Source organism: Eptesicus fuscus, chromosome 10 (assembly GCF_027574615.1).
Source record: "Eptesicus fuscus isolate TK198812 chromosome 10, DD_ASM_mEF_20220401, whole genome shotgun sequence".
Classification (NCBI taxonomy): Eukaryota; Metazoa; Chordata; class Mammalia; order Chiroptera; family Vespertilionidae; genus Eptesicus; species Eptesicus fuscus.
The window spans coordinates 45,541,699-45,568,306 of record NC_072482.1 but is presented as its reverse complement, the minus strand read 5'-3'; the positions used below and the strand labels follow the sequence as shown (position 1 = coordinate 45,568,306).

Below are 26,608 nucleotides of genomic sequence, written 5' to 3'. Positions count from 1 at the left end.
GCTTAAATTTTCTCATTGTAAACATTAGGATGCATTTTATTAGTGCCAGAAGTTCATAATTTTCCTGGATCAGAAAGAAGATGGTGCTAATTATATATAATCTGTTCCACTATGAAGTCTCCTTCTCTAATTAAACCAGACTTCCAGTGAGAGAGCTCCTGTAGATAGGGCCAAACTTTATTTCTGAAGAATTCTGTTTTCTCCTTCTGTATGATAGATTTCAACTGAACACTTTAAAGAAAACAAGCTTCTTATTTCTTAAATGTCATTGAACATAAAATTATTTAAGTAAGAACTTATTAGGCACTAACTGGGAATATAAATATGAGACAGTCTTGTGATAGTGATGGTAACTTTGAACTTATTTAACATAGCAAATATTTTTTAAAAATATATTTTATTGATTTTTTTTTTTTTACAGAGAGGAAGGGAGAAGGATAGAGAGTTAGAAACATTGATGAGAGAGAAACACCAATCAGCCGCCTCCTGCACACCTACTGGGGATGTGCCCGCAACCAAGGTACATGCCCTTGACTGGAATCGAACCTGGGACCTCTCAGTCCGCAGGCCGACGCTCTATCCACTGAGCCAAACTGGTTAGGGCCATAGCAAATATTTGAGTACCTACTTTGTGCTACTCCTTGGGGTTAGGGAGATGATCATGATATAGTCCTTCACCTTAAAGAGCTCATAGTCTCATGGGAATAGCAAACCATTATTTTAAAGTACCTTTCTGTTATAATAAATGCAGTAATAACTATTATAGAATATTATGGAATACCAGAGGTAATGAACCTAATTCTTTGTTTGAGGTTGGGTAAGAGGAGATGGGGAGGGAAAAGGGGGTCAGGGAAGGCTTCCCAGAGGAGCTGATACATGAATTATCTTGAATAAATAGAAGTTTGCTAGATAGATAGTTGGAGGAGAGGGTCTAATGGCATGAATCTCCTAACATACCATATTATTAACTTATTTATTATGTTTATTGTTTATATTTCCCAGTAGGATGTAAACTCTGTCAGGGACTTTTATCTGTTTTTGTTTTTTCCCCCCACTAATATATTCCATGTACCTAGAACAATGCCTGGTACATAATAGGCACTCTGTTAAATAAACTAAGTGAACTATAATAATCTAGGTGAGATAATGGTAGAGGTGGTGAGAAGGTCAGATTCTGATATATTTTGAAGATGTCATAGGACTTGCTAAGATTAGATATGGGATGTGCTAGAAAGAGAGGGGTCAAGGTCAGGGATAGCTCTAAAGGTTTTGGCCTGAGCTGCTAAAAAATGTGTTACCATTTGCTGTGACAGGGAAGACCATGAGAGGCCCAGCTTTTGGTGTTTGAATATGGAGATACCATATTTGGATATCAAGACTGAGATGTCTGGCCCTGCTGGTTTTGCTCAGTGATAGAGTTGGCCTGTGGACTCAAGGGTTTCGGGTTTGATTCCATTTGAGGGCACCTGCCTGGGTTGCAGGCTTGATCCTTGGCCCTGATTGGGGTGTGTTCGGGAGGCAGCCAATCAATGTCTCTCTCACATCGATGTTTCTCTTTCTCTCTCCCCCCTCCTCTCTTCTACTCTCTCTGGAAAAAAAAAAAGAAAAAGAAAAAGACTGAGATGTCTGTAAGACATCAAGTAGAGACTAAGTCAGGTAGGCAGTTTGATAATCAATCACTAGAGTTAAGGGGGAGGTTTGGGCTGGAGATACACCTTTGTGAGGCATCAGTACTTTGGTGGCTTTAAAAGCTATGACACCAGCTAAGATGCCAGGGGAGTGAGTGTAGATAGAAAGAAGTCCAAGGACAGAGCCTGGACAAAACATAGAGAGGCCAGGGAGATGAGGAGGAGCCAGTTAAAGAGACTGAGGAGAAGCCAGAGAGTTAGGAAAACCAGGAGGATATAGTGTCCTGGAAGCCATTGAAAAAGTGATTCATGAGCTCCCTCTTAAATTAAAAAGTGGCCAGTCATTTGAGTTGTCTTTTTAAAAAATATGTTTTTTTTTTTAATTGATTTAAGAGAGAGGAAGGTAGAGGAGAGAGAGACAGAAACATCAATGATGAGAGAGAATCATCAATCGGCTGCCTCCTGCATACCCGCTAATGGGGATTGAGCCCACAACCTGGGCATGTGCCCTGACGGGGAAGCAAACTGTGATCTCTTGATTTGATTCATGGGTCCACGCTCAACCACTGAGCCACACCGGCTGGGCTTGTTTGAGAACTGATAATTGACCATTGGATTTAGCAGTGTGGAGGTTATTGGGGATTTTTTTAATCCTTCCCTGAGGATATGTTTCTATTGATTTTTTCTTTTTTGAGAGAGAGATAGAAACATTGATGTGAGAGAGAAATATCGGTCGGTTGCCTCCTGTACATGCAACTGGGATTGAACCCACAACCTAGGTATGTGCCCTGACCAGGAATCAAACCCACAGCCTTTTGGGGTATGGAATGACACTCCAACCAACTAAGCCACCTGGCCAAGGCTTTGGTGACCTTGAGAAGTTTTATAGAAAATAAAAAATTTTAAAGTTATCTTTTTATGAAATTTAGGTTAAAGCCTCTGGACAGATGTTAATATTTCACTCAGGTATTATTTTAGGTAGATATTTATTTTTAATTATTTTATTGTGTTTTAACATATAAAACATTTAAAATGGGTGATTTAAAAATTGCTTATATAAGGTGACTTCTTCTATGCTTATATTGTGATTCAGAAATAAAGGCCAAAAAGGTCAGTCAGTCTTGCTGAAATTATAATCACTGATAGTTGTTTGGAGAGTGATTTTGGTTAGCATGCTTCTCAGGATGATCCTTATCCTTAGATGTAAGATAAGGTCCATAAGATAGAGTTTCAAGTTTATATTAAGAATGTATAATTAGGCCGAAACCGGTTTGGTTCAGTGGATAGAGCATCGGCCTTCGGACTGAAAGGTCCCAGATTCGATTTCGGTCAAGGGCATGTACCTTGGTTGCGGGCACATCCCCAGTAGGGGTTGTGCAAGAAGCAGCTGATCGATGTTTCTCTATCATCGGTGTTTCTAACTCTCTATCCCTCTCTCTTCCTCTCTGTGAAAAAATCAATAAAATATATTAAAAAAAAAAGAATGTATAATTAGGAATTTTAAAGAACTGATTTAAGTTACTCCTTTATTAAATTTCTAGTACCGTATCTTTAAAGGTTTTAAGGCAATAATTTTTTAATGTAGTGGTTTAGAACTTAAGAGTATTCATATAAGTTCTATAACCTGGTAATTTCTCTTTTTCTATTATATTCCTTTGTCAGTTTCTAGAATTTATGTTGTCCTTAAAAGTTCCAAGGCAGTATCTTTTAAAAGTATAGTTTACATTGAGAATGCTTCGTGAACAGTTCATTTAAAACATTTTAAGAAAGTGACTTTGAGAATTGCTAATTAGAGCGTTTTAACCTGGACCTTTTTTTTTTTTTAATGAAAATTGTTACTCATCTTCATGTTGTTTAGGAAGATTCTTACCTCTGAAGACAATGTTAGGACCAAGATATGATAGTCAAGTTGCTGAAGAAAATCGGTTCTATCCCAGTATGCTCTCAAATTATCTAAAGAGTTTGAAGGTAAGAAACAAAAGATTTTTTATACTAATTTAATATACTTTATCTTCCTCTTGTTCTTCAGGTAGCTTTAAAAAAAACACTTTTTATTTGAAACTGCAAAAATTGTACAGAGTTCTATGAACCCTTCATCCATTTATTCCCATTGGTGACATCCTATGTAATTGTAGTACAATATCAAAAGCAGGAAGTCAACATTGGTACAGAACTATTATCTGTACAAGGTTGGGAGTGGGAAGGGGGTCTGGAACAGTTCTGCACCACCACCATGAATCAGTACGTTGGATCAAACTGCAAAGAACAATACACACATATTCACAAATGAATGCATATAAAAACTGGTAAAAACTAAATAAGATCTGCAACCTGCTCAATGGTTCTGTACCAATGTCAATTTCCTGCTTTTGATATTATACTACAATTATATAAGATGTCAATCCCCAAAAGTCACATATTGTTTTTCCTATTTTGATCATTTTGAGAATTTTATATAAATGGAATAAAACAGTATGTGATCTTTTGGGGTTTACTTTTTTCACTAAACATAATTCCCTTGTGTTCCATCCAAGTTGTTGCAAGTATCAATAAAAAGTTTATTCCTTTTTATTGCTGAATACTATTCAGTTGTATGGATGTATCAGAATTTATTAATCCATTCTCCTGTTGAATAGTTAAATAATCTTTTAACCAGTTTGAGTTGTCTCCAGTTGTGGAGTATTGTAAGTAAAGCTGCCATGAACATTAATGTACAGGTGTTTGTGTGAACATAGTTTTCATTTTTATGGGACAAATATCCAAGATTATTATTGCTGAGTGCATGGTGGATTTTACAAGAATGTGCCAAACTATTTTCCTAAATGAAATTGTAATTTTCTATGTTATTCTGACATAATACTGATTAGGACTGCTGTAACAAGTTAACACAAACTGGGTGGCTTAACCCTTTGCACTCACTTGCTTTATTCTCGATTCCTTTATTCTACTCGGGATTTAATTTTTTAAATACACCAGATTTTACAAAGCGCGGCAGTAGAATAAAAAACTGGAGTTTCTTTTCATACAAACTTATTTATTTGGATTTTTTTATATTTCAAATTATTGATACATTCAAAGAGTAATTTTAATCTCGACATCCGAGTGCAAAAGGTTAAAACAACAGAACTTTAGATTAAAGACAAACAAAAAATCTTAAAAGCAGCAAGAGAAAAGCAGTTAGTTACCTACCAGGGAGCTCCTATAGGACTGTCAGCTGATTTCTCAGCAGAAACTTTGCAGACCAGAAGGGAGTGGCATAAAACGTTCAAAGTGATTAAAATCAAGAACCTACAATCACGATTACTCTACTCAGCAAAGCTATGGAAGGACAGATAAAGAACTTCCCAGACAAGAAAAAGCTAAAGGAGTTTATTACCACCAAACTAGTATTACAAGAAATGCTAAAAAGGTTTTCTTTAAGAAGAAGAAGAAAAAATAAAAAATACGAATAATAAAATGGCAATAAATACATATTTATCAACAATTACTTTAAATGCAAATGAATTAAAGGCTCCAATCAAAAGACATATGGTGACTGAATGGATAACAAAACAAGACCCTTACATATGTCTACAAGAGACTCAATTCAGATCAAAAGACACACAAATTGAAAGTAAAGGGATAAAAAACGTATTTTATGAAAATGAAAACAAAATAAAAAGATGGGTGGTAATAATTATACCTGACAAAATAGACTTTGAAACAAAGGCTATAACAAGAGACAAAGAAGGACCCAGCAACTTCAATTCTGGGTGTTTACCCAAAGAAACTCAAAATGCTAAATTGAAAAGATATATACATCAATATGCTTATTGAAGCATTATTAACTATAACCAAGATATGGAAGTAACGTAAGTGTACAACAATAAATGAATGGATAAAGAAGAAGTGGTGCATGTATACAATGGAATGTAATTCAGCCATAAAAAAGTGAAATCTTGCCATCTGCAACATGGATAGGTCTAGAGGGTATTATGCTAAGTGAAATAAGTTAGAGAAAGACAAATGCCAGATGATTTCACTTATATGTGGAATTTGAAAAATAAATAAGCAGAACAGAAACAGTCTCATAGATACGGAGAACAATTTGGGGGTTAGGATCGGTGAACAAGGTAAAGGGGTTAAGAAGTATAAATTGGTAGATACAGAATAGTCATGGGGATATAAAATAAGCATAGGGAATATAATCAATGATAATATAACTGGTGTCAGAATGGGTAGTAGATTTATTGGGGCAGTCACTTCATAAGATATGTAAATGTCTAATCACTGGGTTGTACACCTTAAACTAATACTGTATGTCAACTGCAATTGAAAAATAAAAAATTACTTTAAAAAAACAGACTTTTTTTTTTTAATATATATTTTATTGATTTTTTATAGAGAGGAAGGGAGAGGGATAGAGAGTTAGAAACATCGATGGGAGAGAAACATCGATCAGCTGCCTCCTGCACACCCCCTACTGGGGATGTGCCCACAACCAAGGTACATGCCCTTGACCGGAATCGAACCTGGGACCCTTCAATCCACAGGCCGATACTCTATCCACTGAGCCAAACCGGTCAGGGCTAAAAAAACAGACTTTTATTCTCTCACAGTTTTGGATGTTAGAAGTTCCAAATTTAAGTGTTGGCAAGGTTGATTCTTTGTGGAGGCTTGGAGGGAGATTCTTTTCCATGCTTTTCTCCTAGCTTCTAGTGATTGCCAGCAATCATTGGCATTTCTTGGCTTGCAGCTCCTTCATTTGTCTTTGCTTCATTGTTGACATTCTTCCTGTATATGTTTATGTCCACATTTTTCACTTATAGGGACACCCTGATTCAGTATGACTTCATCTTGATTATATTTTCAAAGACCCTATCCTATATAATAAAAGGGTAATATGCAAATTGACCCTAATGGTGGAATGACTGGAATGACCGGTTGCTATGATGTGCACTGACCACCAGGGGGAAGATGCTCAATGCAGGAGCTGGCCCTTGGTGGTCAGTGCGCTCCACTCAGCCACAAGCTGGGCTGACGGCTGCGAGTGCAGTGGCGGTGGCGGGAGCCTCTCCTGCCTCCGCAGCGCTAAGGATGTCCAACTGTGGCTAAGCTGTCAGTTGGACATCTCCTCAGGGCTCCCGGACTACCAGAGGGATGTCTAACTGCCAGCTTAGGCCCAATTCCCCAGGGAATAGGCCTAAGCTGGCAGGTGGATATTCCCCGAGAGGTCCTGGATTACAGGAGGGCACAGGCTGGGTTGAGGGGGCCCCCTCCCAACCCCCCACCGAGTACACGAATTTTTGTGCACCGGGCCTCTAGTTTCCAAATAAAGTCATATTCATAGCCAGTTAAGATTTGAACATATCTTTTTAGAGGACATAATTCAACTCATTAATCTTTATAACTCTCCTATTTTATACTCTCGATAGTCTGTTATTGTATGCTGTATATTAGTACGTTCAGTAAATATTAGTGCCCATTGTGTGCAAGGCTCCTATCATGGGATACAAGAGTCATGATTTATTTATTTTTATCTATCTATCTATCTATCTATCTATCATCTATCTCTATTTGTCTAGATATTTATCTATCTATTTTTTAATTTATTTGGTTGATCCTCCCCCAAGGATATTTTTTCCATTGATTTTTTCATTGATTTTCAGAATGCACCCTGACAAGGGCTGGGAAGGAACCTGCAACCCAGGTACCTGCCTTGGACTGGGAATTGAAGTTGTGACCCTTTGGTGCGTGGGCTGACGCTCTACCACTGAGCCATACCGGCCAGGGCAAGAGTCACCATTTAGATTTTGGAAACTTTTTACTCATAATTTTCTTGATGTAGTTTTGAGTCTTCATTTGTTTATATGTTTTATTTTAGCTTATAAACTTAAAATTTTTATTTTCATTATCAATAATTGTACTGAAAGTCATAGTTAGCATGTATAAAGCATTAACTATTTCCTAGGCAGTGAGCTAAGAGCTTGGGCTTAGAAGCCAGCCTGGGTTTGAATTCTGGTTTGCCAATTATAGCTTTGTGGGCAAGTTACATAACATATTCATGTTTTAGTTTCCTCATTTGTAAATAAAATGACTTCATCTTAAATAAAATAAGGCATGTAGACTAATACTTGGCACAGGATTTATTTAAACCTCATAACTCTATGAGATAATACTATTAGCTTTACTCATGGATTGGGATTATTTATTATGACAAATACATATGCATATATTACCTAATAAAAGAGAAACATGCAAATTAGCCATCACTCTGCTACGCCCACAGCCAATCAGAGTGAGTATGCAAATTAACCCAACAAAGATGAAGGTTAATTTGCATATGCAGGCACGGAGCTGCCGGGAGGGGCATGAGGCCTGCTATGAGGGGAAGGGGGGCGGTGGAGGGAGCTATGGGAGCCGTGCTCAGGACAGAAGCGAGGACTTGCTGGCTCCGGGTGGGCGGGAGCTGGGACCTGCCGGCTCCTGGGCGGGCCGGAAGCGGGGACATGCCGGCTACTGGGCAGCTGGGAGTGAAGCCAGGGGAAGGAAGGCCTATTCTTGCACGAATATCATGCAACGGGCCTCTAGTGTAATATATGTATGTGTATATGTTTTATACTCAGATACATTCACACACAGACACATTATCCACACAGACATCTTCACACATTTCTACATATATATATATGTGGCACGACAATTAGTCACACAATACACTGCCTCAGTTTTCTTGGCTAAAGTATTCCTATATATTTAGAAAATTTATTATTTTTTGCTCAGCCCACTTTACTTTCACTTCTCATTTTGAACCTGGAGATAGACATCATGGATTTTAATTCTAACTCACTGAGAAGCTGTAATATGATGTCTGAATCTTTGTATTTGGCAGTGTACTAGTATATATCCTCTGAAGGAAGTAAGATCACTGCAGAAGCTATGTGGGAAGAGAAGAGAAGTAGGCCTAGTGGTGGCAAATTGCAAAAAATACCATAAAAATACATTTAATTTAAGAAAGAACTTACCTGATTGATAAACTTGTCTACACATAAGCTAAGGAATCTGGAAAAATCAGTAGAGCACATGACATCTAGTTATATTTTAGAAGCACACAACTTTGTCTATTTCGTCATGTGTGAAATTGAAATGTTTTTGTTATTTCACCCCTGTAACAATGGAATTGGAATCATTATGTAGCGCAGTTTCCTTAAGGCAAATCCAACAGTAGGTACTGAATAAGTGAAATAATAACAAAAGAGAGAAAAATAACAATTTAGAAAAGAAAGGTTATTTTTCTCCAGAGAATGCAGGCTTCAGAATGAGTTGGAAGATGTATGATTAACTTTTCTTGGCTCAGTTCAGGTGTGCACTTCTTAGTGGGACTATCTTGCCAGGCTGAGTACAACTACACCAGTTAGTGCTCAACAGAGGAAATAATGATTTCTGTTTTAATGCAGAAAGAAAAACTGCCCAAAAGATTAAGTTGTCAAAGACCGTGGTCGGCAAACTGCGGCTGGCGAGCCACATGCGGCTCTTTGGCCCCTTGAGTGTGGATCTTCCACAAAATACCACGGCCTGGGCGAGTCTATTTTGAAGAAGTGGCGTTAGAAGAAGTTTAAGTTTAAAAAATTTGGCTCTCAAAAGAAATTTCAATTGTTGTACTGTTGATATGTGGCTCTGTTGACTAATGAGTTTGCCAACCACTTTCAAAGAGATTCAAAAATATGGCTACGTGTTCTGTTTTTTTCCTGATTATTTAAAGGATTTACAAGGGACTTTCAGCCGTACACAGTCTTTACCTTATATACTCCCTTTAGAATTTAACTGCCTCATGTGATGGTTTCTTGTAATGCTGGGCTGATGGTGCCTGGGGCTTGTTTGGGTTGGGGTGTATTTCAGATAGATGCTATCCCTTGCACTAGCCTCTTGTCTAGTAAATCATAGGTGGAGCAGCAGATGCTGAAAACTGTATCAGTGCTTGCTTTTTTAGGTAGACTTTTGTGATATTGAAGTGGAGTCTGTTTTGCTTATGTTCATGTTCCATCATTCGTTTGGGGTTTAATTTATTTCATTTATTGCCTGCTAAGTTCTAGGCCCTGAATAAGACTTGGATAAGTGATGCATATGTTGTTAATAGTTCATTGGCAGAGTGAGCATAAAACCTCACCGTGTGGATGGATGAACTGGCATATTGTCATTTAGTCAACTTGTTTTGGAACAAATTCAGTTACTAGTAAACCTGTCCCCCTTTTTTTTCTTAATAAGGTTAAAATGGGCTTGCTGGTGGATTTGACAAATACTTCGAGGTTCTATGACAGAAACGACATAGAAAAAGAAGGAATCAAATATATAAAACTTCAGTGTAAAGGGTAAGTCTTGTATTAGATTTCTTTAATATTGAAACCTTTTGCTGAAATGTGTAATTTCTTTTAAAAACAAGTGTTTTCATATTGCTAGACATGGTGAGTGTCCTACAACTGAGAATACCGAGACATTCATTCGGCTGTGTGAGCGGTTTAATGAAAGAAACCCACCTGAACTTATAGGTATGTTTGACTTGACTTTACCACTGTTGAATAGTTTATTTGTAATTGGGTTTTCATTCTTGTTTTTGCAAGTGAGTTGATGTGAAGGTATGTTATCCTTTTAAAGTAATCACCAATTATAGTAGAAGACTAAATTTTGCAGGCTATAAAATAATTGAATTTTTGTAGTTTTAATATTTTTCAAGATAAAGCCCTAATTACCCCTCTTCTATACTATTGGGAAACTCTAAACACTACGTATTTATTTTTTATAATTGTGCATTTCATACCATATGTATTATACTGAAATTTTTTCCCATTCAGTATCTGAGAGTGAACCATGCTGATATATGTATGTAACTGTTCGTTTTTTCTGTTGTGTAGTATTCCATCATCTGGATATACTACAGCATGTTCATTCTCCTGTTGATGGGCATTTCTTTCAGCAAGTATTTATTGATTGCTACTCTTTGCTAGGTACAGGCTGTTGGAACATATCAGTAGGGAAAACAGAAAAAAAGCCCTTGCTCTTCTGGAACTTATATTCTAGGAGTGGGGATGGTGGGTTGGGGGAAGACAGGCAATAAACAATAAATATAATAAATAAGTAAATGACATTTGGGTTATTTTCATTTATTTTCCTATTATAAAGCCCTATTATAAATAATGCTGCTAGGAGTGGTCTTCTAGAATTTTTAAGGTTTGATTTTGAGCCTTGATTTATTGTTCTTTCTGGTATTTATATTGACATATAGTTTGAATTGAGGATCCAATTTAAATGTTTTCTATGTAGCCAATCATTTGCTTCAATACAGCTTATTGAATAATTTTTCTCCTGATAACTAAATGCCATAAATTAACTTCTTATTTGTACTATTGGAAAAAATTTTAAATTCATTTGCCTTTTATTTTTTGTAATTTTTAAAATTTTAAGCGGCTAGTATTTTCTTCGTTCAGAGAATTAACAGAAAAACTATTAGGAATAATAAGGAAGTTCAGGGGACATATAAGGTGTCCCCCAAAAATGTATACACAAATTGAATGATTATAAAGTCACTGTTTATTAACATAAACAGTTATGTTAATGTTAATATTTTGGTCGGTATTTGTGTGCCTTCAATTCGTCATCGGTTGCCGGTTTTGTACCGTTAGAACTTAGATCAGATCCTAAGCAAGCTAAGTTGAAAGTTCACGCTCTAAACCACTTCTCTTGTCTGTAACAGAAGTATAAAACAAGGAATAAAGTTATTGAGAAATGTAGGATGTCTTTATGAAGATGATACACTTGAACATTAAAAGATTTGAAGAAATTTAAAAATTTTAATATAATTCCAAGCAAAGACCCAATGAGACTTTGGAAGAATTACTATGAAGTTAATTTGTATTTGTAAAATCCAGTGCCTCCATTAAGTCAATAAATATTTATTGAGCATAGAAAAAGTTTGACAAATCAAACAGGCAAGATTATGAGCAAGAAGATTTTGAAAAACAAAAATAATGAGGGGATATTCCTTACCAGTTATTAAAGCATATGGTAAAGCAATAGAAACAACATTAATTTCCTGGTGGTAGAGGAGATCTTTTTCAAATCAGAGGGGGAAGGGTAATTATTCAACAAATGGTATTGAGTCAGTTAGTCAACTATATAATAAAATGTATTTTAGATGGATTAAATATCTTTTAGAAGACCTATAAGAATATAGGAGAAAATATAGGTCAGTATTTACTTAATTCTGGCATGAGGAAGGATATTCCCAGTGTATCACTGAAGGCAGAATCCGTGAACAAACCTCCCTCCCTCCCTCCCTCCCTCCTGTCCTTCCGAGTTTGAGTCAAACTGACAACATATGCTGGGAAACAAGATTTCAAATGCTCCCAATATTCCTTTTTAGAGTGTTCCTGGACTACCTGCATCAGAATTGCCTGAGGGAAAAAAAAAAGAAAAGAAAAACAAATTGCCTGAAGGTCCTTATTAGAAATGTATGTTTTAGAGCCCCATCCTGGACTTATATAATAAAAAATTATGGGAATGAAGCCTAGATTTATAGTAAGGGTCTTAGATGATTTTTAGGCACACTTAAATTTGAGAGCTGTTGTCAAAAATTAAAATGTGGTGTCTGTGATAATAGTAACAGCTGCTACTAATGAATACTTATTATTTGCTTGGCAGACATGGTGGGAAACAATGAATGAATGAAGGAAGGAATGTATGAACCTTCATAGCAACTCTGTGTAGTATATGGTGGTATCTCCATTTTACAGATAAGGAAACTGATTCTCAGAGAAGTTAAGTAGTTTGCCCTTGGTCACACATCTGAGTGTTCTGGCTTCAAAGTCCAAATCTCTAAGTAGTTGCTACACTGATTTCCAGATTGATCACATAAAAATGAAAAAAAAAAATTCTGTATTATAAAACAATAGAAACAGCAAAAAGATATTTGACAATTTGGGAAAAACATTTGAAGCATATTTTGGGGACCCTATTCAGAGTATGCCAAATGCATAAGGCCAATTGGAGTATAGAGAGTACACTAGATGTTCAAGGCCACTCTGAGTGTGGGAATCTTAATCAGGGTGTCCAAGGCCTATACACTGGTGCAAGAGCAAGGCCACAGTAATTTGTATATACACTGCACAAGTGTGCCCTTCTGTAACCCAAAAGACTGACCTCACTACCTGGCAAGAAGCCTCTCGTCTAGGTAGTATAAAGTATGTTACTGACCCTCCAGCAGTGTATGGCTGCTTCGTGAGGCTAGCTCCTATGTTAGATGCTGCTGTAATATGGGAAGATGTATTACTGACCAGTAGCTGCTTGGTGAGGCGGTGGGACAGAGGCTGCTGCTGCTGTGTGGGAAAGTTGTATTGTTAACCAGCCGGTATGTGGCTATTGTATGGGACTTTGCTTTGAAGAACTGTTTTGTCTAGTGGCTCCTTGTTAGCAATGGCTACATGGCCACTAGCTTCTACAATAAAGACTCTCTCATATACCCACAACATCTTATGGCTTCTCTGTTGAAAACCCAGCGTTCAAGAAGGTCTAGTTCCTGGCAGAAGGGCTCAGACCCAACATATATATGACAGATAAAAAATGAATATTTTTACATATAAAGAAATTTTATAATCCAATAGGCAAGAGAGGTATTCCTCAATAGAAAAATATAGGAAACAATGAAAATATGATTTTTAAAAGATGAAATACAAGTAGTCAAGAAACACGATTTTTTTCTCACTTGTTAGTAAAAGATACAAATTAAAATATATGTTGTTACTGTTCCCCATCAAATTGACAAAGTTCTAAAAAATTATAAAGAACTGGATAAAATGGGTGCACTCATATATTGTTAATTAGAGTGTTTATTGGCACACCCTCTCTGGAGGGACGATTTGATGATGTTTCTCAAGATCATTAAAAGTGTTTATATACTCTGATTCATCAAGGCCACATCTAAGACTTTATTTTAAGGAAGTAGTCAGATATGAATACAAAGATTTATGAGAAAGGAATTTCATCACAGCTTTGTTTGTAATAAAACTGGAAGCAGCTTACATATCTGTTCAAAGCAGGTCATTTACGTTGTACAGTATGCATCTGCTATTTAACAGAAGAACAATAATATGGGAATATATGACATAGCATTATGATATGTATGTTTACATAATTACACATTCACATGAATATGTGCTACAAGTACACATGCATGCACATATATTTAGGTATATGACTAGAAGATACGCAGCCTAAAATAACACTGAGGTCTTTATTTGAATGATTAGAAACAACTATTTTCTCATTTGAGAGCAGCCAATATAGCAGTATATGCCGAATATACTTGAAGAATTCAAAGGAGGGCAGTCAAGAAGTCTTAGCACTTGGAATCAGATGTCATGATTTCAGAATTAACACACTTAGAAAAAGAAGTGAATCCTTACTATAAATTGTTTAGTTGTATTCTTGGGAGAACTGATAGGAAACATTTCTATATTGAGTATTTTATAGGTTATAAAAATTATAGAACTCTGCTAAAATATTTATATGTTATATATGTTTCATATCATGGGTAGTGGTTCTGTTCATGTGGATTGAAGTGGAAGCCTTTACTTTGGGCCTGCCAAGTTTTGGAGCACAGGTTATGTTGGCAATTATTTATGATAGTAATGCTCTGAAGACAAAACAGGAGCTGGTTGCTGGTAACACCTTTTCAAATAAAAGGTAGTAAAGAATCAACTTAAGTGTTCCTAGGATCTGAAAATATTGGCCTACTTTTACAATATTTTAATTGTATTTTAGTATCAGTGATGGAATTTTCATTAGCCTTGCACACATTCTTACTGCAGCATACTTGTGAACAACAGTGAACATTTGTGACATAGCAAAAATTAAACTCATTTACTTATTTATTTATTTTCAGTTTTTTATTTCAAGAAAGAACAAATTTAAATATAATAATGTTACATGCAATAAATCTTACTATTTCAAGAAAAATGATCTTAAATATAATGTTACATACAATAAACATTAATATCTCAATAAAAACTATTTTAAATATGTTACATGCAATAAACACCAATTATTTGAGAAAAATGACCTTACATATAATAATAATGCATGCAATAAACATTAATATTTCAAGAATAAAAGGATTTTAAGTATAATAATATTACCAAAACTATACTAACATAGCATGATAGTACAAAAGTTGTAGGAAATATTAAAAATCTGCAAATAACAGGATTACTTTTAGTATATTCTAGTATATTTTTTTCCCCTCGGGCTCTATTTTTGTTCATTAGTTTATGTTGTTCATTATATGCCACAAATGAGCAAGATCATATGATATTTATCTTTCTCTGACTGGCTTATTTCATTTAGCATGATGCTCTCCACATCCATCCATGCTGTTGCAAATGGCAAGAGTTCCTTCTTTTTTACTGCAGCGTAGTATTCCATTGTGTAGATGTACCACAGTTTTCTAATCCACTCATCTGCTGATGGCCTCTTAGGCTGTTTCCAAATCTTAGCTATTGTAAATTGTGCTGCTATGAACGTAGGGGTGCTTATATCCTTTCTGATGGGTGTTTCTGATTTCTTGGGATATAATCCTAGAAGTGGGATTATTGGGACAAATGGGAGTTTCATTTTTAATTTTTTTGAGAAAACTCCATACTTTTGTGAATGGTCCATGTGCACTTGAGAAGAATGTATATTCTGCTGTGTTGGGGTGAAATGTTCTATAGATGTCTATTAAATCCATCTGATCCAGTGTGTCCTTTAGAGTCTGTTTCCTTGTTAAGTTTTTGTCTGGAAGATACGTCCAGGGAAATCAGAGGAGTGTTAAAGCCCCCTACTATGACTGTATTGTCAATCTCTCAGTTCAAGTCCTCTAGAAGTATTTTTTTACCTATATATTTAGATGCACCTAATGTTTACCAGGGTTATATCCTCTTGTTGGATCGGTCGGTCCCTTTAGTATTATGTAGTAACCTTTGTTGTCTCTTGTGATGGCCTTCATTTCAAAGTCTATTTTGTCGGAGATGAGTATTGCTACTCCAGCTTGTTTTTTCTTTTCCACTTGCATGGAAAAAAATTTTTCCATCCCTTCACTTTGATCCTGTGTGTGTGTTTTGTTTTGAGGTGTGGGTCTCTTGTAGGCAGCATATAGTTGGGTCATGTTTTTTTAAAATCTTTTCAGCTACCCTACACCTTATGATTGGAACATTTAATTCATTTACATTTAGGGTTATTATTGAGAGGTACTTATATATAGCCATTTTAATTCCGTATGGCTAGGTTTCTCTCTCTGTTTCTTCTTCTCAGCAATCCCTTACAGCAATCTCTTTAGCATTTCTTGTAATGCTGGCTTGGTGGTGATGAACTCTTTTTAGCCTTATTTTTGTCTGGGAAGCTCTTTATTTGACCGTCTATTTTGAATGATAGCCTTGCTGGATACAGTAATCTTGGTCTCAGATCCTTACTTTCCATTACCTGGAGTACTTCATGCCATTCCCTTCTGGCCTGTAGAGTTTCTGATGAGAAATCAGGTGTCAGCCTTATGGGAACTCCTTTGTAGGTAACAGTTTTCTTTTCTCTTGCTGCCTTTAAGATTCGCTCTTTGTCTTTAATTTTTGGCATTTTAATTATGATGTGTCTGGGTGTGGGTCTGTTTGGGTTCTTCTTGTTTGGGGTTTTCTGTGCCTCTTGATCTTGTGTGACTTTTTCCTTTATCAGGTTAGGGAAGTTTTCTGCCATTATTTCTTGAAACACCTCTATTCCTTTCTCCATTTATGCCTCTTCTGGCACACCTACTCTTCTAATATTGTTACATTTCACATTGTCCCACAGCTCCCTTAAACTGTCCTCCTGTTTTTTAATTGGTTTTTCTTTTTGGTTCTCTAATTGAGTGATATTTTCAACTCTGTCTTCTAATTCATTGATTCGATCCTCAGCTTCCCTAATCTGCTGTGTATTTCTTCCAATATGTTCTTTATTTGTATTATGTCATTCTTTATATCTCAGACTGTTCTTTTTTATAGTTACTATATCTTTTTTCATACTGTTGAGCATTTTTAACATCATTACTCTGAACTCTTGTTTCAGATAAATTTCTTATCTCTGCTTCATTTATCTTTTCTTCTGGAGAGTTCTCTAGTTCTTTCATTTGGGGGTTGTTTCTTTGTTTCCTCATTTTGGTTGTCTGTTTGGGTTTGTGACTATGTGTTAGGTAGATCCTCTACACCTTTCAGTCTCTAGTGCAGGACCGTGTTTAAGGCTGTTTCTGACTAATTGGATCAGGCAAAGACTTAAAGCCTCCTGAGACCATCTCTGTCTACAGACTAATAGGATTCTGACTTGAATTGCCCCCAGGCAATCGTCCTCAGGTGTGGTGAGAGTTTTTTCAATAGGATGGGCAGTGGCTTCTGCCTGGAGGCTGTTACTTTTAATTTCTTGAGTGGCCTCAGGGCAAGGTATTTTCCAGTAGGGTGTGTCGACTGTCTTTCCCCCAGGCAAGGCAGATGTTTATGTGGAAAAGATGTCCTCTATTGTGTGAGGGAATGGCTCAGCCCAGGAAACTTGGGGTGTCTGCCTTCTGAGATCTATCCCCTGAGTCCTGGGTTCTGCTCTCAACAGCTCCAGTCCACTTCACCCTCCCTCTGCCAGAGCACAAGGTGGGTGGCTCCACAGGAAATTTTGCCACTCCCTGGCAGACAGCACCCCACTGCTTTTCATAGCTAGATGTTACATGGGTACCCTCCTCAGATTTGGTGCTCTCTGCTGGGGAGCCCAGCTTTGGGATTAGAACCCAGAGTTCTCAGTGGCACCCCTCCCCATGCCCCCCCTCTCCAGCTGAGATATCTCTCCGGGACTTCAGTTGCCATCTGTGGGCGCCCGGCCACCCCTTTTGTGCCTCCACCCCTCCTACCAGTCTCTTTGCAGTCTCCACCTTCAGTCCTTGGGTATCAGGGTTCCTCTCCTGTGAGTTTTCCGTTGATTATTCCAGAAGCCTTTCCGTATTTCAGTTGTGATTCTAGCTTGTTCCTGGGAGCATGTCCGTGCAGCATCCTCCTACTTGGCCTCCATTTTTCTAAACTCATTTATTTTCAAAGCTATTCTTTTAAAAAAATAATTTTTAAATTAGCTGGTGTAATTGTTAATTCATTCAGTTAGACTATTTGTGGGATAATGCTGTAGGCTTAGTGGATATGTAAAGTTCTTAAAATACACAGAAGCCTGAAACATTTTTGGATCTATAGAACTACAGCTTTATAATCCCTTATCTGAAACCCTTGGGGCCAGATGTTTCAAATTTGTACCATGTTACCTCCCCTAGGGACAGTACCTCCTAATTTATTTATTATGGAAGTTCGAAGATATGTCAAAAGTAAGGAGAATAGTAAAATGGAATCCCATGTATCTATCATGCAGCTTCAGTAATTATTTTGCTGAATTTTTCATCTTTCCTTTCCTTGCCTAACAAATTTTTTGAGTATTTTAAAGCAAACCAGAGGTATACCATTTCACTAAAAATGTTTCAGTATGCATTTCTAACTGATAAGGATTTTTGGTTTTTATGTAATCACCATGAAGTTATCCCAAAGAGAATAATAAAAAAATCCTTAATGTCATCTAAAGCCCAGTCCATTTGTAGGTTTCCTCAATTATGTAAAAAATGTTTTTTTTTTTCAAGTTAGATTTTCAAACCAAGCTCCAACAGTATCTATATATTGCACTTTGTAGTTATGTCTCTTGCCTCTTTGATTCTCTTTTTTTAATGCCATCAATTTGTTGGAGAATCAGGTTGTTTGTCCTGTAAAATCTTACTATATAATAAAAGGGTAATATGCAAATAGACCGAACGGCAGAACAACTGAACAACCAATCAAAGCGTAATATGCTAATTATATGCTAAGGCTGCTCAACCACTCACTATGACGTGCACTGACCACCAGGGGGCAGACTGTCACTGGTCAACCAGTTGCTATGATGTGCACTGACCACCAGGGGGCAGATGCTCCGACTGTTAGGTTAGCTTGCTGCTGGGGACCGGCCAATTGGGGCTGAGTGAGATGGGCTGGACACACCCTGGAGCCCTCCCGTGGTCCCTCCCCAGCTCGATCTTACTCCAGTGGGGTCCCTCAGCCTGGCCTGCAACCCTCTCGCAATCCGGGACCACTTGGGGGATGTCGGAGAGCCAGTTTCAGCCCTTTTCCATAGGCCACTCCCCTTGGGAGGGCACCAGACCACAGGGCTCATGGCGATCAAGACTGATTGGGCACGAGCCCGCAGCAGGCACAGTGGGGCCAGGATGAGAGGAGCAGCAGGTAGGAGCTCAGGTGGTGTTGGGCTGCAGGTTTCGGCCTGATCCCTGCAGGCCACCCAGAGGGATCCCATCCGGGCACGAATTTGTGCACCGGGCCTCTAGTCCTATCTAATAATAGACAAATATGCAAATTGATCATACCTCTGACACACCCACAAGCCACGGCCACAAGCCACGCCCACCATCCAATCAGAGCGAGTATGCAAATTAAACCAAGATGGCTACAGCCACAGAGAGCAAGGTTTCCTAGGTAACAGAGGAAGCCAAGCTTTCCGCCTGCCCTTGCCAGGCCTAAGCCTCCACTCAAGCTACAAAGTTTCAATTATAGAAGGTAAACAAATTCAAACAAATGGCGGCAGAACGGAGCTTGAGAGAGCAGGCCAGGGTTGCCGCCGGCAACAGGGGAAGCAAAGCTTTCTGCACACCATGGCCGGGCCCACCCGCTTAAGGCAACAAAGTTTCAATTATAACCCCAACACAAATGGCTACCGGCCTCAGAGGGAGCCCCAGGCTTGGCTCTGCTCCAGGCTACAAAGTTTCAATTGTAGAAGGAAAATAAATTCTAGATACCAGGGCCTCCACTTGCGTTGCCAGCGGGCGTGGCCCACCTGCAAACCACCACAGGCCCCTCGCTCAGGCCACCCCACACCCCAAGGGAACCCCCACCTGATCCGGGACGCCCTTCAGGGCAAACCAGCTGGCCCCCACCCCTGTACCAGGCCTCTATCCTATCTAATAAAAGAGTAATATGCAGATTGATCATCACTGCAACACACAATATAGCTGCCCCCATGTGGTCAAAGATCCTGCCCCCATGTGGACACAAGATGGCCAGCAGGAGAGGGCAGTTGGGAGGCACCTGGCCTGCAAGGGAGGGCAGTTGAGAAGGACCAGGCCTGCAAGGGAGAGCAGTTGGAGGTGATCAACCCTGCAGGAGAGGGCAGTTAGGGGTAACCAGGCCGGCAGAGGAGGGAAGTTGGGGGCAAACAGGCTGGCAGCAGAGTGGTTAGGGGGTGATCAGGCTGGCAGGCAGAAGCGGTTAGGAGCAATCAGGAAGGCAGGCAGGCAAGCAGTTGGGAGCCAGCAGTCCTGGATTGTGAGAGGGATGTCCGACTGCCCGTTTAGGCCTGATCCCACCGGGCAGTTGGACATCCTTCGAGGTGTCCCAGATTGGAGAGGGTACAGGCTGGGCTGAGGGGCAACCCCCCTCCGTGCACGAATTTCATGCACCGGGCCTCTAGTATATAATAAAGGCCTAATATGCTAAGTGTCCAGTCATCTGGTTGTCTTTTCAACCAATCAAAGAGTAATATGCTAATGATGATATGCTAAGGTTGCTCAACTGCTCTCTATGACGTGCACTGATCACTAGAAGGTAGACCAGTGATGGCGAACCTATGACACGCGTGTCAGCACTGACACGCATAGCCATTTCTGATGACACGCGGCTGCTGAGGCGGCCGCATGCCGAGGATGAAACATTTGCTGCTCCTGAGGATGAAACATTTGCGAAATAATGTTTTTCCCTCAAAGTGACACACTACCCGAGTTATGCTCAGTTTTTTGGTGAAGTTTGACACACCAAGCTCAAAAGGTTGCCCATCACTGGGTTACAGTCGACTGGTAGACCAGTCATTATGATGTGCACTGACCACCAGGAGGCCGACGCTCTGACCGGTAGGTTAGCTTGCTGCTGGGGTCCGGTCTATCGGTACTGAGTGAGAGGGGCCGGACACGCCCTGGAGTCCTCCCATGGTCCCTCCCTGGCTGGCCAACCTCTCGTGTCTCTCCCCAGCCCCGATTGTGCACTGATGGGGTCCCTCCGCCTGGCCTGTGCCCTCTCGCAATCCAGGACCCCTTGGGGGATGTTGGAGAGACGGTTTTGGTCCGATCCCACAGGCTAGGCCAAGGGACCCCACTGGGTCTCTAGTATTCCATAATCTGGATTTACCTATTGCTTCCTCATGGTGTCAGTTAACTTGTTTATTTATCTCCTCTTTGTCATATAAATTGGTAGTTAAATCTATAGACATAATTGTATTCAGTTTTAGGGTTCTAGACAAGAATACTTCATAGAATATATTGTATTATTTTCTTACAAGCCACTACTGGAAACACATGATGTTTGGTTGTCTCACTTTTAGTGGTACTAAGATGAATAAGTGGGTTCAGGTGGCAGCAGCTTGATTCCTCTTGTTGTAAAGTTCTTCATCTTTCTTTTTCCGGATAATTTTAGTATTCATTGCTGATTGTTGCCTTAATCCAATCTTTCACTAGGAGTTGCAAAATGATTTTTCTCATTCTCTCATTCATGTATTAACTGGAATTCTTTAGTAAGGAACTATTCTTTGGTTATCCTGAAATGCAGTTTGTACAGGAAAGGCAAGTTAAATATTTAATTCTTTCCTTTTATTTCTTAATTTTCAGAATAGTGAGTTGACATCTCAGCAATGTCCAGCAGTGCTGATTAATTTTTTTTTTTTGAGAATCTGTATGAACTGTATTTTTTATATAGTTGATGTATTTAAATTAGTTGCTGTCAACATTTATTCTTTTTTTTTAAAATATATTTTTATTGATTTTTTACAGAGAGGAAGGGAGAGGGACAGAGAGCTAGAAACATCGATGAGAGAGAAACATCGACCAGCTGCCTCCTGCACACCCCCCACCGGGGATGTGCCCGCAACGAATGTACATGCCCCCGACCGGAATTGAACCTGGGATCCCTGAGTCCGCAGACCAACGCTCTTATCCACTGAGCCAAACCGGTTTCAGCTCAACATTTATTCTTATGTCTATACCAGAGGCTCCGGTGCACATATTTGTGCACATTGAAAGGAAATTAATTAGAAGAAATATTTTAATGTCGCTATTCGCCCTTTCTCTATAATAGAAGTGTCAGAGATGAAAGAAAATTAGTAAAATGTATGTGGAAATAATATATAAATTGATTAATAAATAAACAATAACAACATGATATAACAACAAAGACGATATAAAAACAACACAAACATGATATAAAAACAACATTGATAAAAACAATGACTGATAAATTGATTAAACTTATTCTTATATCTCCCTGTATACCACCTTAAGAGGAAAAACACTTTCAGAGTGCTTGACTAATTTCCCTTGTGATGAAGTACTTATAACTTACTAATGTCACATGCCCTTTTGAACTTGAGAGAAAGCAACATATAACTGACCATGTCCGAAAATGGTTCAGGTAAGAATATTCCTACTCTGTCTACACTGGCACCAGTGAGAGCTTTATATGTATAGCGCATACGCGAGTCAATGTTTATTTTTAAATTGCCAGTGGGTGTCATATGTGCCAGCTGGTCGGACAGTTGGACGGTCGGTCACTTAGCCTTTTATATATATAGATTGCTTTCTGCTAGGCCAGTGGGAGCCCCTTTAAGTTGGTTTCTGTATCCTTTTGGTATCACCTCATCGATGGTTTCATTATTTTCTGGCACAAGATGTTTTCTAGATGTGGAATCTGTTATTTCTTTAAGAGGCCTGTGTTCCGAGTTCTTTTTAGTGGAAAATAGTATTTAGAGACCGTTTTGGTGTTAGACAGCTTTTAAACTAACATTTTTGCAGTTAAACATATAAATATTCACACCAAGTGGAACAAATAGACTATAAGTAATGTCACATCAGTTCAGGTTAAGTTTTGTCCCCAATTTTCCAAAAATCTTATTTTTTTAGAGCTGTTTTGAAATTATAATTACAAATGAGATTATGTAGCTATAGTGCATTTGTTTGCATGTACAGAAATAAAAATAGTTACTTTTAGAATAAGAAATTGGTGAGCTGGAGAAATTAAAAAATCTGTTTTGTGTTAAGAGAAGCACCCGATTTCTTGGTAAATGGTAGACTATGCATAATAGATATAGAGCTTAATGCCTGTAATTACTTTTCATGTTTCTAGTTATAAATACATGTGATAGCTTTGAATATGTATTTTCATGAGTAGCACACGGTTATTTACGTAAAAATCTTTTTATTAAATACAATTAAGATAACTTGACACATTACAAGTTTTTAATTATTTGTTTCTTTTTAATGTTTTCATTTTTGTTGCTCATTTGGATCAGGTCTCAATCTCAGAACTATTGACACTTTGTACTGGATAATGCTTTATTTTTGGGGACTCTCCTGTGCATTGTAGGATGTTTAACAGAATCATTGGCCTTATCCCCTGCTAGTTGTGACAATTAAAAATGTCTCCTGATATTGTCAGGTGTTCTTGGATGGGGTGGGGGATGGAACAAAAGTCCTCCAGTGGAAAACCACTGATTTAGACTGATCAGATAAGTTTTTTGATTCTAAAAAAAATAATTTACAGTATTTTACTATTGAGATAGAAAGGAAATTGTGTATATTGAGATCAGGCTTTATTTAAAGATATATTGCTACTAGTCCTTTATAAGTCACCTCTTTCTAATTTATACTTATATATTCATTACGTATATTCTTTTTCTCCTTTTGTTGGGGAGATTGTTTCTTCTCTTGATTTGATTTAAAAAAAACAACAGTTTTCCCTTAATATGTAGATTAGTGTTAGTAATTTTGGAAATGCTCTATACATTTATTTCATTACTAGAGGCCTGGTGCACGAAATTCGTGCACGGAGGGGGTTGTCCCTCAGCCCAGCCTGTACCCTCTCCAATCTGGGACCCCTCGAGGGATGTCCGACTGCCCGTTTAGGGCCGATCCCGATGGGATCGGGCCTAAACGGGCAGTCGGACATCCCTCTCACAATCCAGGACTGCTGGCTCCCAACTGCTTGCCTGCCTGCCTTCCTGATTGCTCCTAACCGCTTCTGCCTGCCAGCCTGATCACCCCCTAACTACTCTGCTGCCAGCCTGTTTGCCCCCAGCTTCCCTCCTCTGTCGGCCTGGTTACCCCTAACTGCCCTCTCCTGCAGGGTTGATCACCTCCAACTACCCTTCCTTGCAGGCCTGGTCCTTCTCAACTGCCCTCCTTTGCAGGCTGGGTGCCTCCCAACTGCCCTCTCCTGCTGGCCATCTTGTGGTGGCCATCTTGTGTCCACATGGGGGCAGGATCTTTGACCACATGGGGGCAGCTATATTGTGTGTTGCAGTGATGATCAATCTGCATATTACTCTTTTATTAGATAGGATAGAGGCCTGGTACAGGGGTGGGGGCCAGCTGGTTTGCCCTGAAGGGCGTCCCGGATCAGGTGGGGGTTCCCTTGGGGTGTGGGGTGGCCTGAGCGAGGGGCCTGTGGTGGTTTGCAGGTGGGCCACGCCCGCTGGCAACTCAAGTGAAGGCCCTGGTATCTGGAATTTATTTTCCTTCTACAATTGAAACTTTGTAGCCTGGAGCAGAGCCAAGCCTGGGGCTCCCTCCGAGGCCGGTAGCCATTTGTGTTGGGGTTATAATTGAAACTTTGTTGCCTTAAGCGGGTGGGCCCAGCCAGGGTGTGCAGAAAGCTTTGCTTCCCCTGTTGCCGGCGGCAACCCTGGCCTGCTCTCTCAAGCTCCGTTCTGCCGCCATTTGTTTGAATTTGTTTACCTTCTATAATTGAAACTTTGTAGCTTGAGTGGAGGCTTAGGCCTGGCAAGGGCAGGCGGAAAGCTTGGCTTCCTCTGTTACCTAGGAAACCTTGCTCTCTGTGGCTGTAGCCATCTTGGTTTGGGTTAATTTGCATACTCGCTCTGATCGGATGGTGGGCGTGGCTTGTGGGTGTGTAGGAGGCATGGTCAATTTGCATATTTGTCTATTATTAGGTAGGATTCTTAGCTTACCTAGAAAATGAAGACAAATTGAATAAGAAATTAATTTGAAATAGTTAACAGTGAGCTAATCTTTAGATTTTAAACTGTGCTTTTTACTTGCCACTAGATGGACCTATTCTCATAATGAACTGAGGAAAACAGAAATCTTTTCTTTTTTAAAATCCTCAACCAAGGATGTTTTCATTGACTTCTAGAGATAGATAGGGAGAGATAGAGAAACATCAGTGTGAGAGAGAAACATCTGCCAATTGCCTCCCCAACGTGACTGACTAGGAAATTGAACCTGTAACCTTTTGTTGCACGGGACAATGCTCCAAGCAACTGAGCTACCCAGCCAGGGCTAAAATCTTTTTAACAAGACATATCAGACTAAGCTTGTAGCATACTCAAATAAAGGAATTATTTTACATTAAATGCATAATCTTCCTTTTTGGCAGGTAGAGATTTGTCAGTAACACTAAAACTTTATATGTATTTTCACAACAAAGAATATTAAAAGAGCAATTGTACTTTCTTAAATTATATATTGTCACATGACTTAATCATTTAATTGGCAATTATTCTTTTATTTCCTGTTCATAAAAAAATATTTAATCTTTCTTGAGTAAAACTTAGATGCAAAAACAGTAGTGGTTTAGGTGAGAACATACCTCAAGTTAGAATGTTTGCTGCTTAAACTGGTCTGAAATATAAAGCAGAAGGGAAATTTACATGCTGAGTTAAGATACATGTTGAATAAAAGTCTGTTTACAGCTAATGTTATTGTAACTTTTTTGAATACTCCTCTTACAAAGCAGTGGAGGATGATGGAATTTATAGAATTTCATTATTATAGCCATTTACTTCTAAGAGGGTTCTTCTTCTATTCAGGGCTGATCTCTTTATTTTTTCCCTTCAGAAAATTCATTTCAGTTATGAGCTTGTTCTCTATATTGTCAACCTCTTTGATTTAACTAGGTCCTTTCAGTTTGTAAACATATTTAAGCCTCTCATATTAAACTAGAGGCCAGGTGCATGAAAATTCGTGCACTGGGGGTGGGTCCCTCAGCCCAGCTTGCCCCTCTCACAGTCTGGGAGCTCTCAGGGGATGTCCTACTGATGGCTTAGGCCTGCTTCTGTGGCGAGCGGGCCTAAACCACAGTCTGGCCTCCCTCTGTAGGAGGCGACTGGGCCAAACGGAAAGGCGCCGCCCCCATCATCCCGCTGCTGCTGCCGCTGCCGGCCGCCATGGCTGCCTGCCCTTGGCCCTCGGCCCTTGCAGCCACTGCGGCTTTGTCTGGAAGGACGTTCGGCTGTCCGGTCTAATTAGCATATTATGCTTTTATTATTATAGATACTACCATTTCTGCAAAAAAGCCCCCAAACTCCCCAAATTATACCTTTCTTTCTGTTGTATATTTCTCCTTCTCCTGACTTTTTGAAAGATTGATACTTAAATTTATTTATTCTTATTCACTTTCTTGCAATCTGGAGTCCTGCCTCTGCACTCTTGAATCACGACTTTGAGTTCTAATCATTATGTGACATTTAAACCACCAAACTCTAATGTCTTGAATCTTTATTTTTTCTTTGTTTTCTGACACCATAACAGTTAATTTTTAGTCTTTGTTTATTGTTGCTCCCCACCCCCCACTTATTCTTGAAAGGTTGGTTTTCTTCATATTTAATCCTTAATTTTCTTCTCTTATACCTATTCTTAACAATCTTATCCACAACATAGACCCCTTCCACAGTTGACTATATATTGTTTATTCTTGAATCTATAGCTCTAGCCAGACCTCTCTGTGAAGCTCTTTACCATTATTTACAAATATTCCTTAGTCCCATAAGAACCTTAAACGCAGCATGCCCAACTGTATGTACTTACTCATTGCCTTGGCTGTAGGATG

The 26,608-nt window shown here is 38.9% G+C and overlaps 1 protein-coding gene across 5 annotated transcripts in view; it reads left to right on the top strand.

The window, feature by feature from the left end:
• The window catches only part of RNGTT (RNA guanylyltransferase and 5'-phosphatase), a 185,938-nt gene that overhangs the window by 3,789 nt on the left and 155,541 nt on the right, over positions 1-26,608 (top strand). For 3 of the 5 annotated variants that reach the window (XM_054722343.1, XM_054722345.1, XM_054722344.1), the window contains exons 2-6: positions 3,487-3,596; positions 9,873-9,976; positions 10,065-10,153; positions 10,517-10,577; positions 12,025-12,112. In XM_054722343.1, coding sequence (XP_054578318.1) covers positions 3,487-3,596; positions 9,873-9,976; positions 10,065-10,153; positions 10,517-10,577; positions 12,025-12,112 — 452 coding nt within the window. The remainder of the gene's footprint in view (positions 1-3,486; positions 3,597-9,872; positions 9,977-10,064; positions 10,154-10,516; positions 10,578-12,024; positions 12,113-26,608) is intronic. The other 2 variants (XM_028132476.2, XM_008147934.3) reach the window with 1 other exon arrangement.